Raw genomic sequence first — 17,966 nt, forward strand, 5'->3', positions numbered from 1 at the left:
AGGGGCATAAGACTCGTCTTAGCATACACCCTGGTATGACTAAGATGTATAAGGATTTGAAAGCCTCTTTCTGGTGGACGGGTATGAAGACAGACGTGGCTGATTACGTCGTTGCTTGCTTGGTATGTCAGAAAACGAAGATAGAACATCAATGACCGGGTGGTATGTTAGAGCCCCTGGACATTCCATAGTGGAAATGGGACATCATTTCCATGGATTTCGTCACACACCTACCAAGATCGGTGAGAGGGCACGACTCAATCTGGGTGATAGTAGACAGGTTGACAAAGTGTGCTCACTTCCTGCCGATTAATCAGAAGATGAATATGGATAGGCTAGCGGATTTGTATGTTAGGGAGATTATCAGGTTACACGGGGTGCCAGCTAGTATTGTGTCGGACAGAGATCCGAGATTCATGTCGAGGTTCTGGCAGTCATTGCAGAACGCTTTGGGTACTCAGCTCAGGATGAGCTCCGCCTATCATCCTCAGACAGATGGGCAGTCTGAGCGGACCATACAGTCGTTAGAAGATCTGTTGAGAACGTGTGTTTTGGACCATTTGGGTACGTGGAGTGATGTACTGCCGCTGGTAGACGTCACGTATAATAACAATTGTCATTTCAGTATTGGAATGGCTCCCTACGAGGCCCTGTATGGTAGGAGGTGCAGGACACCATTATGTTGGCAACAAGATGGCGAGGCAGTGGTTCTTGGGCCAGAGTTCTTACAGCAGACCACCGAGAAGGTGAGGGTGATTCAGGATCGGATGCGCGCGACTCAGAGCAGGCAAAAGTCTTATACAGACAAGAGGAGGAGGTCGCTTGAGTTTGAGGCAGGGGACCACGTGTTCCTTAGATTGACTCCTACTGCAAGTATTGGCAGGGCACTTAAATCGAGGAAGCTGACACCTCGATTCATCGGACCATATCAGATCATGAGAAGGATTGTTCTTGCAGCGTATGAGATAGCATTGCCACCACACTTGGGAAACTTGCATAATGTTTTCCATGTGTCACAGATGAGAAAATACATAGCCGATCCTACGCATATTCTTGAAGATGACGATGTGCAGATACGGGAGGACGTAACCATTGGAGCCAGACTAGTGAGAATCTTGGATTCTCAAACAAAATAGCTCAGAGGGAAGGAGATCAGAACCGTGAAAGTCCTGTGGAATGAGGCAACTCAAGAAATGACATGGGAGATGGAAGATGTCATGAGGCGGTCCTATCCTCATCTCTTCACTGGTAAGTTCTCTTTTTCGAGGACGAAAATTTTTAAAGGGGAGAGTATTGTAAGACCCGTAGAATTTAATTAATTAAATAAATAATTAATTAATAAATGCGGGAGGGGAAATAATTATGACATTATATTATGGTTGGTATGACGTGGAAAAGTGCTAGCTCATGTGGTTGAGAGTACTTTGATTGTGTGAGAAGACTTGGGTTCGAGTCCTATGTATGCTAACTTTTGGTGTTATTGTTTTATTATTTAAATCTATGAAAACATGTTGTATATTATGATGATTGAATTGTGATTTTTAGCAAGAACTATGAATTGGTTAAATGGTTTGATATTGATTTGGTGATTGCATGGTTACGGGTTCAAGCCTTGGAGAGCTTACATTAATTTTATATTTTTTTGGCGTAGGGAAAATTTTGATCCTTAAGCTTAAGCGAAGGAAAACCAGGTTAGGGGAGTTTTACTCGCTATTATATGTGTGCATGAATATATGTATGATCACTTGCTTATTTGAATGCCTCTGTTGAGTCTAAAGTTGTAAAATTTCACGTTTCTAGAAATTTTCCAGAAACCGCCTGGCGAGTCTTCAAAGCCGCCAGGCGGCACATACTTTTTATACTATCCTGGGTTCCTGGAGAAGGAACCGCCTGGCGGCACATACCTGGCCGCCAGCCGGCGCATGGGAGATCTTCATTCTTCTGGGTTTGGATGAAGCGTCGGGCGGTGGCTAGTGAACCGCCAGGCGGCACGAGAGGGTTTTGGCTCGAATCAATATTGTTGGTGATCTGGACTGTTTCTGATCGATGAAAAAGGGGATTGGTAATTATAAGATAACTAGTATTTCTACCCGTGCAATGCACGGGTTTTAAAAATTGTAATATATTTAATAAATTAATTTTAAATTTTAAGTATAGTTAAATTTAGAATAAATATTATATTTATAAAAATAAATAATAATTTTTTAATTTATTTTATGATTAAAATATATTTAAGTTATCTATATATATTTTTAATAAAATGTATTGTATATATTTTGTTGATGTTTGGCTTGAATGGTCTGTATAAGTAATGGAACAATGTTAGGGTTGGAGGTACAGGAGACCTTGCTATTAGACTTGCTGATGTTGAAATCATAAGAGAGAAATTGGTATAGATTGAGAGGAGGATTACACTTGGGTCTATATGCGAGTGAATGAGAGTGTAAATTAAGTGAATAATAGACAGGAAAACGCAGCAAGGGGATGGGGAAAATGGTGAGGGACCGTGACAGAACCTGGATTCTTTCCAGGTCTGGTGTACCGCCTGGCGGACTAGAGGATACCGCCAGGCGACGGCGAGGTAATCAGAGGCTTGTGGGAACGTTGGAGTGCGTCTGGTTCGGGTTAGATGCGAGGTTAATATGAGCGCGGAATAATAGAGAGTAATTCAATGATAAAGTTTCTTTTGGATATATTTTGAGTGGGATAACAAGTCATGAAGGATAAAGGATGGAGAACCCTAAGTGGATCTTGAGGTTGGAAAAATAAGCTTTAAATTAGGAATGAAGTGTGAGGCACAACTAAGGTTGGATGGGTATGAGTTTGAGACAGCCCGAGTATAGGATAATTGATTGAGATGGTTAATCACATGTCAACTGGACCAATGGTTTGGTTATCGGGTATAAACTTTCTGTTTTGGGTAGGTATGAGTGGACTTGCCATGATGATGATAGGTAATATTCACCTTAACATTAAACTTGGAGATAGAGAAAGGAATGGAGAAGTCCGTGAAAGGGAATGAAGGACCATTAGAGGTACTAAAATGTGTAAGCCATATACAATCTATTCTGGTATAACGCCTGGCGGGAGAGAACGACTCCGCCAGGCGATAGAGAGGAAAACAGAAAGAGTCTGACAGCGCAGCGCCTGGCAGTCGGCCTTTGGGCGCCAGGCGGTATAGGTGTAACAGTGAGCCACTGTTACGTTGGCGCCTAACGGTGAGAGTAATACCGCCAGGCGGTACCTGCGGCGAAAGGAATTTTGAGGTGTTGTGCGCCTGGCAGTACGTGACACCCGCCAGACGGTCTGGGAGCTGGCAGCGCCTGGCGGCACGTGTCCCCCGCCAAGTGATTTATACTGCTGCAGCTTTGAGTTTTGATTGTGTATCTGTGATCTACAATGCGTCTAGTGATGTTGTAAGGGTGGGGTTGCTGGTGTTCCTTGAGTTGTGGCTCGAAACGTATCCCTTGAGTTATGGCTCGGGATAGGGGTTAAGCACGTGGTATTCCTTGAGTTGTGGCTCGGAATAGCATCTCTTGAGTTGTGGCTCGGGATGGCGGATGAACACGAGGAACCCTTGAGTTGTGGCTCGGGTTGGCGAGTGTTGCCGGTGTGAGTGTGCTGGTTGTGGCCAGTACAGATGGGTCCAGATAGATTGCCCTCCTCAGTTGTTGGCTGACGAGTTTGGTAGTCTTGGGACGATACGGACTATGTTCGTATATGGGAACTCTACCTGGTGTTGCGGTGTATGATCCGTAGCATGTTTTCCTGCACGTGCTCTATCGGTTGTGACCGATAGGTATGGCAGCAAGTCACCTTGAGGTAATCATTAGGCGATGTAGAACACGAATAATCTGATTGGGGGTCGGATTGCATGAATAAAAGTATAGGGCAATGTGGGAAGTTAAGTTAAGTGTTGTGATATGTATGCATATTGATATAAATGTTTATAGCATTGTATATATATGATTTATCTGCTAAGCTCACCCTATCTGCGTGTGTTTGGCGATGATCGTGTACGCGGTACACGGGAGCAGATGTTGGTGATGCAGGTGGCTCTAGTGCAGCTTAGTCGCGGAGAGGGGTCGACTTGGGAAATTCTTATGCTATTTATTGTTTTTGAAAACAGTGTAAACCCTGATGGGTAATTTTATAATGTGATTTTGGTATTATAGTGGAGGTTTATAAACGTTATTCGATCGTTTAATAAAATTTAAATTTTCCCGCGCTTTGGGAAAATGAGGTATTATTAAATGCGCGTTGTTTTTATTTATTTATTTTAATTATTTATAAATCCGTAATATCCTGACGGGATGTTACATCTACTACAAGGTTCGTCTGTAACGGGCGGCTTGTAGCCCCTTGACTTTGTTCCGCTGCGCCGATCTGCCGATGGGCCGTAGAGTATATAATAATATATATATATATATATATATATATATATATATATAAGAGACACATTCAGGGGTATCTCAACACATATACATAGAATCCAGATTTACATTGCTTATTAGGAAACCCAAATCAACCTAGATAAGTATGTAAACAACAAAGTTCGAAACTAAAGAGAGTAATTAACAAAATCTGATTAAAGGATACTAAGTTGTTGATTTGATGCAGTCAATAGAACACAAATTTCAATCATTATAAAAAAAACAAACTTTTAAGACTTTATATTTTATCCAAACTCAAGCATTTAATTGTGCCAAAGTAAACATTTTCTCTGAATCCACTCTTCCTTGTCTAAACACATTCCTGTTCCTATGGTTCAATATGTTCCAAATAATTGATATCCATAAGTCCTTCTATAACTTATTTCCTTTTGTTAAAAGTTGTTAAAGAAAATAGTTGAAAATGCATATTTAACTGATTATGTTGCACTGAGCTTATACCTACCCATTTATTACACAAGTTCCACACTCTGTTTATAGTATTACAAGTTAAGAACAAGTGGGTTGTGTTTTCCTCCTTTAACCCACATAGAGGACATGGTGTTTCTAGTAATTTTGATCCTCTCCTCCTCAGATTTACCTTTATTGTTATTCTATTTAATATTGCCTTCCATGCAAAAATATTGTGGTGATGGGGCTACCTTTACACTCCAAAAAGATGTTAAAGAACTCAGAATTTTCCCTTACAAATGAAGTTTTCAGTTTATAGTATGCAGATTTGACTGTGAAATTTTGTTCGTCATCTTTCCATACCCAAAGGTCATCTACATCTCTTTGTATTTGTGTTTGATTTAACAATTGTTTAAAATCCTCTAGTTGAGTCAATTCCCACTTGAACCATTCTCTTCTCCATTCTATTGTCCATACCCAACTCGTGTTAGTCCATATGCCAAACTCCCTTATTGTTTTATCCATATTAATTGAGTTCCTATATAATCTAAGGAACCTAATATATGAAGGTGATGATCCCATCCATTTATCTTACCAAAACTTAATCCTATAGTCCGAACCTACTTTCCACTCTAGGTTTTGGTCAAACCATTTCCCTTCCTCTCTTTCACCACATACATCACATAAGTCTTTCCACCACCTTGATGTGTAATGTTTTCTATTGTTGCCTCTTAGACCTCTCCAAGACCCATATTTTGATTGTAATATATCCTTTCACAATCCCTGTTCATTCGTACCTAATCTCCACTTCCATTTTTCTAATAGGGCTTTGTTAAACAAGTGGATATCTTTTATTCCAATTCCTCCTTTGTGTTTAATTTGCACAAATTTTCCAACCTTACCCAAACAATCTTTCTACTGCCATGTCCCCAACCCCATAGAAATTTTCTTTGAAGGTTCTTAATAGTCTTACATACGCCCACTGGAGCTTTGTAAAAAGAGAGGTAATAAAGGGGGTAGGGCTGTGATGAATGGTTTTTATTAAACATATTCTTCTTGGAAAAGATAGATACTTGCCTTTCCATCTAGAAAATCTATTTTTAAATTTTGTAATCATTGGTTGCCAAAATGATTGCTTTTTTGGATTACCTCCTACAACCATACCCAAATATTTGAATTGTACTTCCATTATATTACAATTTAAAATATGTGAGTACCTCATTAAAGTATTTATGTGAAATTTATTATTTATTATGTATCAAAAACATTGCCTTTTATAAGTGTCAACAAATATAAGAGGTCTTAATTCCTAAACATGACACCATGTTCCTAAACCAACTCTCACCCTATTTCTGACAAGTACCAAAAATTAAACATAAATCTAATAATTATATTCTAATAATATAGCTAGAGTTAATTTAAAAATAATTTCAGAAATATTTAATAAAAATGTAAATTTTAATAAAAGTATCACTATACAATTTATATAAAAGTTAAATTTAGTCTCAATCTGGAGAGGGACACAAATTTTTCATTATAAAAAAAATTGGGACTGAATTTAAAAAAATTAACGAAAATTAGGTTTGAATTAAATATAAGTTATCATGCACCGATACTTCAATTTGAGTTACGTATTTGTGTTCGTGTTTGATCTTTAGGATACTTTATTGATACTTTTAAATGAAGTGTCTAATTTATGAAGTCGTAATACAGGAAAATCTTTGAATAATCCAATTTTAGTGAAAAATAATAATTTGTCACTATAGTGACCAATTTAGGTACCGATATATAAACTAAATATTATTGACAACTAAAATAGTTCAAAAAATCATAATTGGTCTCTAAATTGATAACTAAAATAATTTTTATTATAAATTGGTCACTATATTTATCATGCTTTTAAGAATTATTGTATATTTTTCAATATTCATATATCACATATCGTATTCTATTATTTTCAAAATAAACATATTGATATATCAAATACGTGTCGTATTCGATACACGTATCGTATCCGTACATCTAGAATATAAGACATTTACACTGACATGTGACACTAACCCTGATATGTGGCATTGACTTTGGCATGTGAGACTACTACTCTCACGTGACATGATATTGACTTGACATGTAAACTATTTTTTAAAAATAAAAAATAATTAAAAAAACCACAAAGTGACACGTGTCATACCCTGTTTAGATGTCATTAGCTATGTAAACGATGTTAGAAAAAATGACTAAATTGAAGAGAAAAAAAACTTAGACTTGAAAAAAGAAAAACTAGAACCACATTAAAAAAAAAAAAAAACCCATCAACCAAATTAATGTTTAATCCTTTAATTAATTCCTATTAACTATTTATCTATCAATCTCTTTTATTTATTACCCATTTAATCTTTATATACGAAACGTAAAATTAATTAATTTTCTTTATAATCGGGTCTAAAAGTATTAAGTGCTATTAATTATTCATTTACTCTTAATAAATGAAGCGTGAAACTAATTGATTTTGTTTATAATTGACCCTAAAATAATAAAAACTAGCATTAATTATTATGTGTTTATCTCTTTCATTTATTACTCATTTTACTTTTAAAAGAATGCTAACATATATATTCCAAGAGCACGGATTAAAATATAATTAATGATTAATAATTTTATCATTTTTATATTAAAAATTGAAATAATTAATTTTATTAATTAATTATATTATAAATTTATACAACAAATTTTATAAAGATAAAAAAAATTAAAATTTCTAAGAAATATTTCTTACAACATTTTGAAATATTTAAAGTCTCAAGTAAAAAGTAATAAAAAATATTTCTCTCACACTTAACTCCATTAATTAATTATATTATAAATTCATGTAATAAATTTTATAAAGATAAAAATACTTTTTAAAATTTATAAACAATATCTCTTATATAAAATAATAAAAAATAAACACTTTAGAATATCTAAGGTTTCTACTACAAAACAAGACACAATTATCTCAATAACACTTGAAGAGTCTCCGAATAAAATTTGAAATGTAAAGCCTTAAAAGGTTTAAAAGATAAGGTATTTAATTTTACAAAAAAAAATCTAACTTTAAAATTTTTGGCAACATTAAAATATAATTATGTTATTATTTAATTCATATTTTAATTATTTTTTATAAATTTTTTTAAATGTTTAGCATTATTTTTTCTTGGTTTTTATGTTAATTTAAATTTTTTTATATTTAATTATATTTTAATTTTAATCATATTAAAATATAATTATTTTATTATTTTTAAACTTTTTATTAATGTGCATCAAATAAGATATAAGACATAATTGTATAATATTTATGAACATTTTTATCTTTTAAATAAAATAAAATTACATAAACGATTAATAGTTCAGTTAACTTCAAACATAGATTATTGTTTATTTTTTACTATTTTATATAACTTTTAAATCTCATATTTACTTTTCACTCAAATGTAAAAGTTTTATAAAACCTTATTCAATTATATTTTATTTACACTTTCAAACTAAAATTTATTATTATTATTAATAGACTATTCTCTGAAATAAAAGATAATTTTAATATAAAATAATATCTTAAAATATAAGAGACAACAATAAAGATAAATTAAGTAAATTAAAAACTCGAAGTTTTACTTGAAATAACTTATACTCAATACCTATAAGTTCCCGTCCAACATTTTTTCTTTATATAAAAATTGAGGAAAAAAAGTACAATTATTTATTTCCTTAAATAAATAAATAAGAAAATGTAGTAAAATATAAGAACCAATAACAAAATTTAAATAAACTAACAACAACAGAATTTATAAAATAAATTAAATTATTTTTTGAAATGTTTTACCAAACATATTTTTGTGCCAGTAAAGTTAATGCCAATAAAGTAATTACATTAACTGATATTTGCTTTACAGAAAAGTTTGTAAATCTTTTATAAAATCATTTATTGTGGCCTATAGAGAAAGGTGCATCTAACCAACCAATCACACATCCTTAACAGGATCATCATTTTCCATTATAAATACAACAACTAAGCTTCTCAACTCTCCCATCACACCTCAAACTATTTCCCTAATCATACACTTTGGCATCGACTTCCTAGATATCTATTGATCATGGCTGAAGAACACCACCATCACCACCACCTCCACCACCACAAAGAGGAAGAAGTTCCCGGTGAAGTTGATTACAAGAAGGAGGAGAAGCATCACAAGCATCTTGAACACCTTGGAGAACTTGGTGCTGCTGCAGCTGGTGCTTATGCCTTGGTACGTACTAATCACTTATCCTTTAATCAATTTATCATAATCCTTTTGATCTTAAGAAAATATGATTCCAATTGATCTAGTTTTGCTGCAATTGTGAATGATTTTTTGTATATATAGCATGAGAAGCATGAGGCAAAGAAAGATCCAGAACATGGTCACAGGCACAAGGTAGAAGAGGAGATTGCAGCAGCTGCTGCTGCTGGTGCTGGTGGTTTTGCGTTTCATGAACACCATGAGAAAAAGGATTCCAAGAAGGAAGATGAGGAAGCTCATGGAAAGAAGCACCATCATCTCTTTGGCTGAATCAACATCACCATCATAACAATGTTCAAGCTCAGAATGTGTCTCTTTTATTTTATATTCTGCACTGTCTTAAAATAATTTCTGAGCCTGTTTGAAGAGTGTTTTATTAGTTATACTTCAATGTATTTACTCATATATGCTATAATAATGTACATGTGCATTATATTGCCTATATTAATAATATAGTAGAGTGATTTTAAATTATTTTATCATCATTCCCTTTTATATTTCTAAGATAGATATTCATAAAATAAAACATCTTCTGGGAATACTTGTTTCATCTCTAATGATTATTTTTTATTAATTCTAACAATATAAAATGTTATCAATAAATCAATAAATGAATAGAGTTCACTTTTAAATGAATAATTAAATAATGCATAAAATTAAAAAAAAAACAATAATTGCTTATTTGATTAAAAAGCACTTTTATAAAAAAAATTAATATAAACAGTCTTAATGTCAGCTGAAAAACTCAACTATGATTAAGAAAGTTAGCTTCTTGCAAACTCAACAATCTCTTTCAACGTCAAAATGATCATATTAAAGAAATGAACTCTGATTTCAACTGTGGATTATTAAGTTGAAAGAACTATAAAATTCAACGGACCTTCGAGAGAATGTGCTAATATAAAGGTTCTAACCAAGACAGGTTAGACTGGGGTTAAGAAAGATCTTGGAAAATAAAATAAAATAAAATAAAAAATACTTATAAATTAAATTGGCATATGTGTAAGTTGGACATTTTTACTTTTTCTATTTTTATATAGAGTAATTTTAATTTACGGAAAAAAAAATCACTTAAACTTTATTAGAAGTTTTTATAGAAAATTTGTCCAAATATTTTTTTTTTATATTTTGATATGTTGTTATTTAAAAAAAAAAACTATTGGACCTACTATTTAATAAGGACACATATAAGTTCAACAAATTCTCCCTCTCACACTCAAATAGAGAGTTAAATCAAACTAACAGTCAAATAAACACTAATAATGGGTAGGCCTAAAAGTCTTTATTATAAAAAAGATTTAATTATTGATTTAGTCCTCTAATTTTTGTAGTTTGATTCAATTTGGTTTCTTATTATTTGTTGATTTAATTTAGTATTCATATTCTTTAAAACGATCCAATTTTGTTCTCTCTAATTTGAGACCAAATTAGTAAATAAGCTTAATTACAACTTATATATACATGTTAAAACAACTTTTTTTACTTTATACATCAAATCACTACATCTAAATATCGAAATTATTTTATTTTTTACAAGGGTAAAAATGTAAATTAAAAATTTGAATATTTTATTTATACATCAAATCACTACACCTAAACAATTTTACATTTTTATCCTTATAAAAATAAAAATTAATTTGAATATTTAGGTGTAGTGATTTGATGTATAAATTCAAAAAAATTATTTTAACAAGTATCTATAAGTTGTAATTAAGTTTATTTACTATTTTGGTGTCTTATTGGAGAGGACAAAATTGAATCGTTTTAAAGAATAAGAGTACTAAATTGAACCAAAGATTTAAATAGAGGACTAAATTGAAAACAACTACTACCACTTTCATGTGTCACAACTGTAAACTGCCATGTGATACAACGGTAACCTGACACGTGACAGTTTATATTTTTTTAGAAAAAAAATTAAAAATTAAAACAAAAAGATTGAAATTTAACAGCTTCACGTGTCATGTACAGACACACGACACGGTGTTAACTCCAACTTAATGAGATATTAAATTGAACATTTTTAAATAATTAAATAATAAGAAGATCAAATTAAATCAAATCGATAAATTAATAGACTAAATTAGTAATTATATCTGAATAAAATATCACAAACCACTCATTATTACTATACTAAGAAGGTAGAATCACCAAATGTAACTATCAACAATAACACTCACGAGATAACAATAAATAATCCAAAACGATGAAAGAAACAAAAATGATAAGAAAACAACAACCACATAATAGTAACTCTGAACATTGCCCAAACAGAACAAGAATGATTGAAAACGCAAAATAAACATATCATAGTGCGCAAATTTTTTCCACTAAAATCAAGATAGGGAATAATTGTGACATGGTAAAGAGTTTTACATCACTAGACATGAACGACAAAAAAGAAAAAGAAAAGAACTAAACGACAAGTTTTCTCAAGTAAGTTGAATGTTTGTTATTATGCTTGAATATGGTGTTTATATAATTCAAGAAATATTTACTTCTGATTGGAATTAGTTGTATTGTGATTTTGAATGGATAACTCGTTTACATATGAATTATAGTATGATTAATATTCACGTTATAAATCAGAAAATTTAAAAAAAAAAATGTATCTAAGGTCAAAGAATGACATATTTGCTAATAATTATTTTTCTTAACCTACAATTAAAGTTGTTTTATACACTTTATAAAGTTTCTTAGAGAAAAATAATTGTACGACTTCTTCGGGTAAGAGAATGACTGAACATATAATTTATGTGAATAGTTGACCTATATATTACTAGACATTTTTAGAATAGAAGTTTCATTATAAATATTCATATTTGAGGAAATATTTTTTGGAAGACACAATCCTAACAATTCTAATAATAAGAAATAAACTCAATCTATACGAAAGTTTGACACCACTTTTATAACAACACATTTATAGATGTTTTTACTTATATATTCTTCAATTTTCTTGTTTTGTTTTTTTTAATATAAAAATTCATCCTTAAATTTTCAACAATACACATAAGAGTACGATAAATATAATTCAATAACAATTTTCATGGTCATTATATTTAATTATTCAAAATTTTATTTTAGAAAATTAATATATATATATATATATATATATATATATATATATTCCAACATTCCTTTGAAGTATACAAATATATACTACAAGAAAATTTTGAAATAATGATAAATTTTAATGACAAAATATATATTTAGAAATTAGTTTCTGTGATAGTTAAAATCTTGATAATTAATGTTAATGATCAATTTAGATACCAATTCACGATATAAATTATTTTTGTTACTAATTTAAAAATCAATTAAAATTTTTTATTTATAACAAAAATAATTTTAATTACTAATAATTTTTAGTTTATAAATTGATATTTATATTTGTTATTATAATAACTAATTAGTGGTTAAAAATAATTATAATTATTTTTAACCACTAAAATTAGTTATTATTTAGAAATTTTTTTAGTATATGAAATTTTTATATTTGTCTTTAACTATAAAAAAATTGATCCTTTTTCAATGTTTTTTAAAAGATATTAAACCAAAGGCACATATGAAGGTGATCAACTATTTGTTGCTACGTGTTTAGTTGTCACATAAAATAATTGTGTAGGTGTAACCTTCAAGTCAAACAATGTGTAACTCAGCCAAAATAATTTCATAGCTCCATGTTTTAGAAGCATTTGTTTGCTTCTTTCATTAAAAAACACATACAATATTACGTTTACTACTTTTGGTTGCATAACATCTCCGTCTCAACCAAATATCTAACCACAACAGGACGAACCTAATATTTATTAATAAAATATGAACAAACTTTTAAGAAAGAAAATAATTTTTAGAATTAAATTTTAATCCAGTAGGCGATTACACCTAAATAATGCATTACCATATGACCTTCATTTCAAACATGATGTTTTTAATATTAAAAGGTTAAAAAGTAATATAAATCTAAAAATAATTATTTTACTCCTTAAAATAAATAAATTATTAAAATAAATAAAGTATTTTTAAAATTTACCTTTTAAAATTTACTCCTGTGATGAACAATCAAATTTACCATTTTTTTTACAATTATTAAACTAAACACATTGAATTAGTAAAAAAAATTGAAAATAAGAAATTAAATAAAATTAATATTAATATTAATTAAAAATTAAGAAATTAAGAAATTAAAACATGTAAATTTAACTATACCCACAAAAAATATACATGAAATTAAGAATAATTTTATAAAACATAAGGTTAATTATGTTTTTAGTTTGAAACATATTGTAAATTTCAGTTTTATAACTGTTTATCATTTATTCTGTTAATGGTTTTCTACTTTCTTTAAATGGATACCGGTTACGGCGAGAAGAAAGAAATTGTACAAAACCGAAATAATGGATATCACCTTTTGCACTCATTCTCACCTATCCTTCTCCTTTACAACTAAATAACTTCCGTTGCAAGCAAACTAAGACTTGAATGGTAAGAAGCATCAACCACAAAATACTCGATCCTGTTGGATTGAATTTAACTTAACCAATATAATATAACTTTTGAATTTAATATTTTAAAATTTATATTACAAGAAAATACTTAATTACTAATGATTTTTTTTATAAATTAAATTTGATATGTCAGTAAAACAAGATTTATTGAAGAATTTTAAATTTTTGCTCATTAACAAAAGATTTATCTATAATAAATTTGTTGTAAAATGTAACATTTGTTAGTAAGATCTCTGGATAAAATTTTATTGATAAATAATAATTTTAATTACTAAATAAAATTTCAGCGGCAATAATAAATTTGTCAATAATAGATTTATCTAATTTATAAAATTTATTAGTAAATTAGAATTTTAATTACTGATATTTTTTTTTATAAAATTTTAATTATCAATAAATATTTTTGTCGATAAAATTTTAATTATTACAAATCTTTTTTTCTGGTAGATTTAGTTTGGTTTTTAACCATTTTATCATTAAATTTATCGGTAAATCTATCAATGGATATTTTTTTAATCAGTCAATAATAAATCTTTTAATAATTGAATTTTTTAAAAATTTGTCAGTAAACTTGTTTATTAATAAATTTATTAATAAATCGGTCGTTAAAATAGGTGCTAACCATTACTGATAGATTTGTTTATTTATCATAAATGATATACATGTAAATTTATAAAAATATTAAAATATCACTATCGAAATTAAGTCTTATATTTACATAATTTAATCCATGACCCGAATCTATCATTATTGTTCATTTTATTTAATTTTATTATTTAATAATATACTTCCATCGTCCAAATTTATTTTAGATTTTTATAGACAGGGTAGGATTGGTTTTATTTGTTGAGGCATAATTGAAGGGCACTTAGGTTACATTTATGATTAGCACATGTAAAGTTTGTGAATTATTGAGTTGTGGTGGATAAAGTTGTGGTTCAAAGGGATTGCGAATGAATAACCAATAGCTTGTAGTTTAACATGGATATTAATAAAAGGTTTGAAAGGACTGTTTTATGTAATAGTGTGAGCATTAACCTTTAAAATGGATACTATTAGGCCAAGACATGACTTCCCACCTACTGATTGGGACTTACATGTGTGAAATTCTTAATGTCATTCAAGTTTAACTTTTTTTTTTTTTTTCATGTTTGATGAATTTTAGATTCAAACCTCCATGATTTATGTTGCAATAGTTATTACGAGAACTTAATATATTTTTATATATCTATGGTATGATATTATTTTTAAAAGGATAAATAGTGTCTTAAAGAAAATTACACTCTTAATATTAGATACTTAGTTACAACCTCGATATTAAAGTTTAAATATTAAGGTTTAATATTTTTTTAGTCTTACACCTAATTTTATACAAAAATAAATTTTATCTTTCTCAAATTTTGAATAATTTTTATATACAAAAGTTAACCGTTTCCCATAAACATTGTTCATAGAGCACAAAATTACAACACAGTAATTATTCTTCAAAAGGAGCTCAATAATGGGCCAACCTCAACTCATGACCATCTAAACCACAACACTTTCATCATCTTAATGATCACTAGAGGTTTTAACATCTAGCTCACACCAAATAAATTTTGGTGATCATTGCAAAAAGGAAAGTCAAACAGGGAAACAAAACAGACACCAAAACAAGAGGATCAACTAGAGTAAAAAGAATATTTTTTATCATGTTATTAAGCAAGTAATTAATATATCAGATTATGAACATACAAAACAACAAGCACCCAAACCATGTGACAACAAACAAATGCAAGAACTCTTTGACTCAATCATCCATATTATATTCTTGATATATAATTCTAAAGGAAGTATGCACATGTGCTGGTTTCTAAACTCTGCAGAGTCTCGACATAAGGAGTTATCACCCAACCACACACAAGGTTAATCCTCTAATGTCTTAAGCTCAATACGTCCCAAGATTAGGACCTTTTGTCACTCTCACCACATATATAGATCATTTTGCTCTATGTGAGCGTGAACGATCATTAGAGTTCAGGATACATTCCTTTATTTAGACATCTCCTATATCAAAGTATATACTAATTACACCATCACCAAGAGCTTCCCATGAAACTCTTTTATCAACAACATTACACATGTCATCTCAAGTATTATCATCTCATGTCAAAGCACCACCAACCAACCAATTCAATAATTATTTCCTACTCAACATAGCAAAATCTCATTCAACATTCATGGCATCATACTTCATGCTTTTACGGTACAACACTTTATCACGCAGGCAAACACCCATATCAGAGAAGAAAACAGAACTAGAGCACAACCCTACACCAGTCTCGCTCAGGCTGGAAGTTCTCGCTCAAGCGAGACAGGTTCTCTCACTCAAGCGAGCCCTTTTCGTCTAGGCGAGAGCTCGAACAGTGGAATAGTGAGGTTTTTGCGAGTTCTCGCTTAGGCGATACCTTTTCACCTAAGCGAGATTACTCATCGTTCAAAACGAAGGCTCGTCACCTAAGCGACAGTTCGAGCATAAATCAGGACGAACTTCTGCTATTCTCGCCTAGGAGAGACATGCTTGCTTGGGCGAGAATATCAATTCTCACCACTGTTCACGCATACAACAAACAAACATTCGAAGCCAAACAATGTTTTAACACCTTCCAGGCAACCAAAACAGCAAACAAGCCACATAAACACGAAACAAAACCAAAGCAAGTAGAATATAAAGAAAAAACATGCAAACCCTAGCTCCTCTTACCTGTACAATGCTAATCAACCAACACATACACCAAAGAAGAGCACCACAACTCCAAGGACGAACTAACCAGCTGTACAGTACGAACATAAGGGTCAGAATGAGTCTCTAAGGCAACCCCAGACTGAACCAAAGCAACTATGTAGAAAAGGAGAAAAGGGAAGGTTGAGCTTAACTTACTTAGAGGAAAAAGGAGCTCAGCTAGCTCGAAGTTCTAGAGGAGCTTATGCCCTAGTAGAGTTCTGGGTTTTAACAGTGAGAGGGAGGAGAGGAACAATTTCTAGAAAAGAGCAGAATGAGACTGAGTGAGGCTGAGTTGGGAGTTCTGGAGGTCCCTAATAAACTGGCATTGGATCCTCGAAAAAAGCCAGACCCAAACCTTTTTAGAGGAGAAAAGAGAGCTTACAACGAATGTATTTCACAAAATAAGAAAGGAAAATTAGATCGTATCTACTGCTAAAGATGTTACTAAAAAAATGGTATGAGAATACATTTTGAGAAGGCAGAAAAGACAACAAAAATAATAGTTGCAGCCAAAATTTAGCTGCTTTCTCCATTTAGCCATGACTTGCAAGCTTGCTTCTGGTTTATACCAGAGTTAAAATGATGCAAACGAAATAAAGATTAATTAAGCAAAATAATGAGTAGACAATATCACGAGCAAAAACAAGATGTTGATTGAAAAAAGTGTGTTGTTGTTTAATGGAATTAATAACATGAAAATAAATGTATTTTGTTTCATCCATTTACCTTGTCCAAAACAAATTGATGAAATAAAGTTGTTGTATATATGAGTCTGTATTTTCTATTTTATTATTTTATTCTAATGAGCTAATAAAAAACATATTAATTTTATTTGTTTTTAAAATAAAACGGTTTGTATTTTAAAATTTGAAGTTTGACTACGCTACATTGGGTTTCACTCACCATAATCACACTCTCATTTTGTTAAACCTGAGTTCATTCTCTTCCACATTACAAAATACATTTATTACAAATAAAAGTAAAATAAAATCATGATTTATATACACCAAATAAAAAATTCTTATTCTCATTATATATTACTAAAAATTATAAATTAAACTATAATTACGATATCTATACTCTTGAATTTGTAGTTTGTAGAACAAGAAAATAATGGGGTTATGGAATATATTTTATTTTCAATTCTCCATAGATTTTTTTTTTTTATGAAACAAAAGCTATTATTCAATCCTTTGGGCATAATATCAAACTAGTTCATCATAACATTACCTTTCAAACCTTGGTTTTCGGAAACAACAAAAGCAATAGGAAGTGACACAAATATTGGAATTTCATTTCAAGACAATAATTATGACTTCATCGAACAAAGTTTTGATTTTTAATCAAGAGAGCTTTAAAAGCTAGTATCTTTGAAAGGAAAGGAAGTACTAGCTTCCCACAGAGGAAAGAACAACAAAAACCGTATAGGCATCATCATCCTCATATTTAGGACCCACGAGAGTTACGTATGAAAGAAAAGAATAAATACTTCTCTCATGTGTGTTGAAACTTCACAATTATGACCAGCCAATGA

At 30.6% G+C, this 17,966-nt stretch overlaps 1 protein-coding gene across 1 annotated transcript; it reads left to right on the forward strand.

Moving 5' to 3' along the window:
* The first annotated feature begins 8,864 nt into the window (after nucleotides 1–8,864).
* Nucleotides 8,865–9,636, forward strand: LOC114181145 (abscisic stress-ripening protein 1). Its single transcript, XM_028067504.1, has 2 exons — nucleotides 8,865–9,124; nucleotides 9,242–9,636. The coding sequence occupies exons 1-2, from the start codon at nucleotides 8,972–8,974 to the stop codon at nucleotides 9,425–9,427; spliced, it is 339 nt and encodes a 112-aa protein (XP_027923305.1). The 5' UTR covers nucleotides 8,865–8,971; the 3' UTR covers nucleotides 9,428–9,636.
* The last annotated feature ends 8,330 nt before the right edge of the window (nucleotides 9,637–17,966 follow it).

The sequence above is a fragment of the Vigna unguiculata genome, chromosome 4 (genome assembly GCF_004118075.2).
Source record: "Vigna unguiculata cultivar IT97K-499-35 chromosome 4, ASM411807v1, whole genome shotgun sequence".
NCBI lineage: Eukaryota > Viridiplantae > Streptophyta > Magnoliopsida > Fabales > Fabaceae > Vigna > Vigna unguiculata.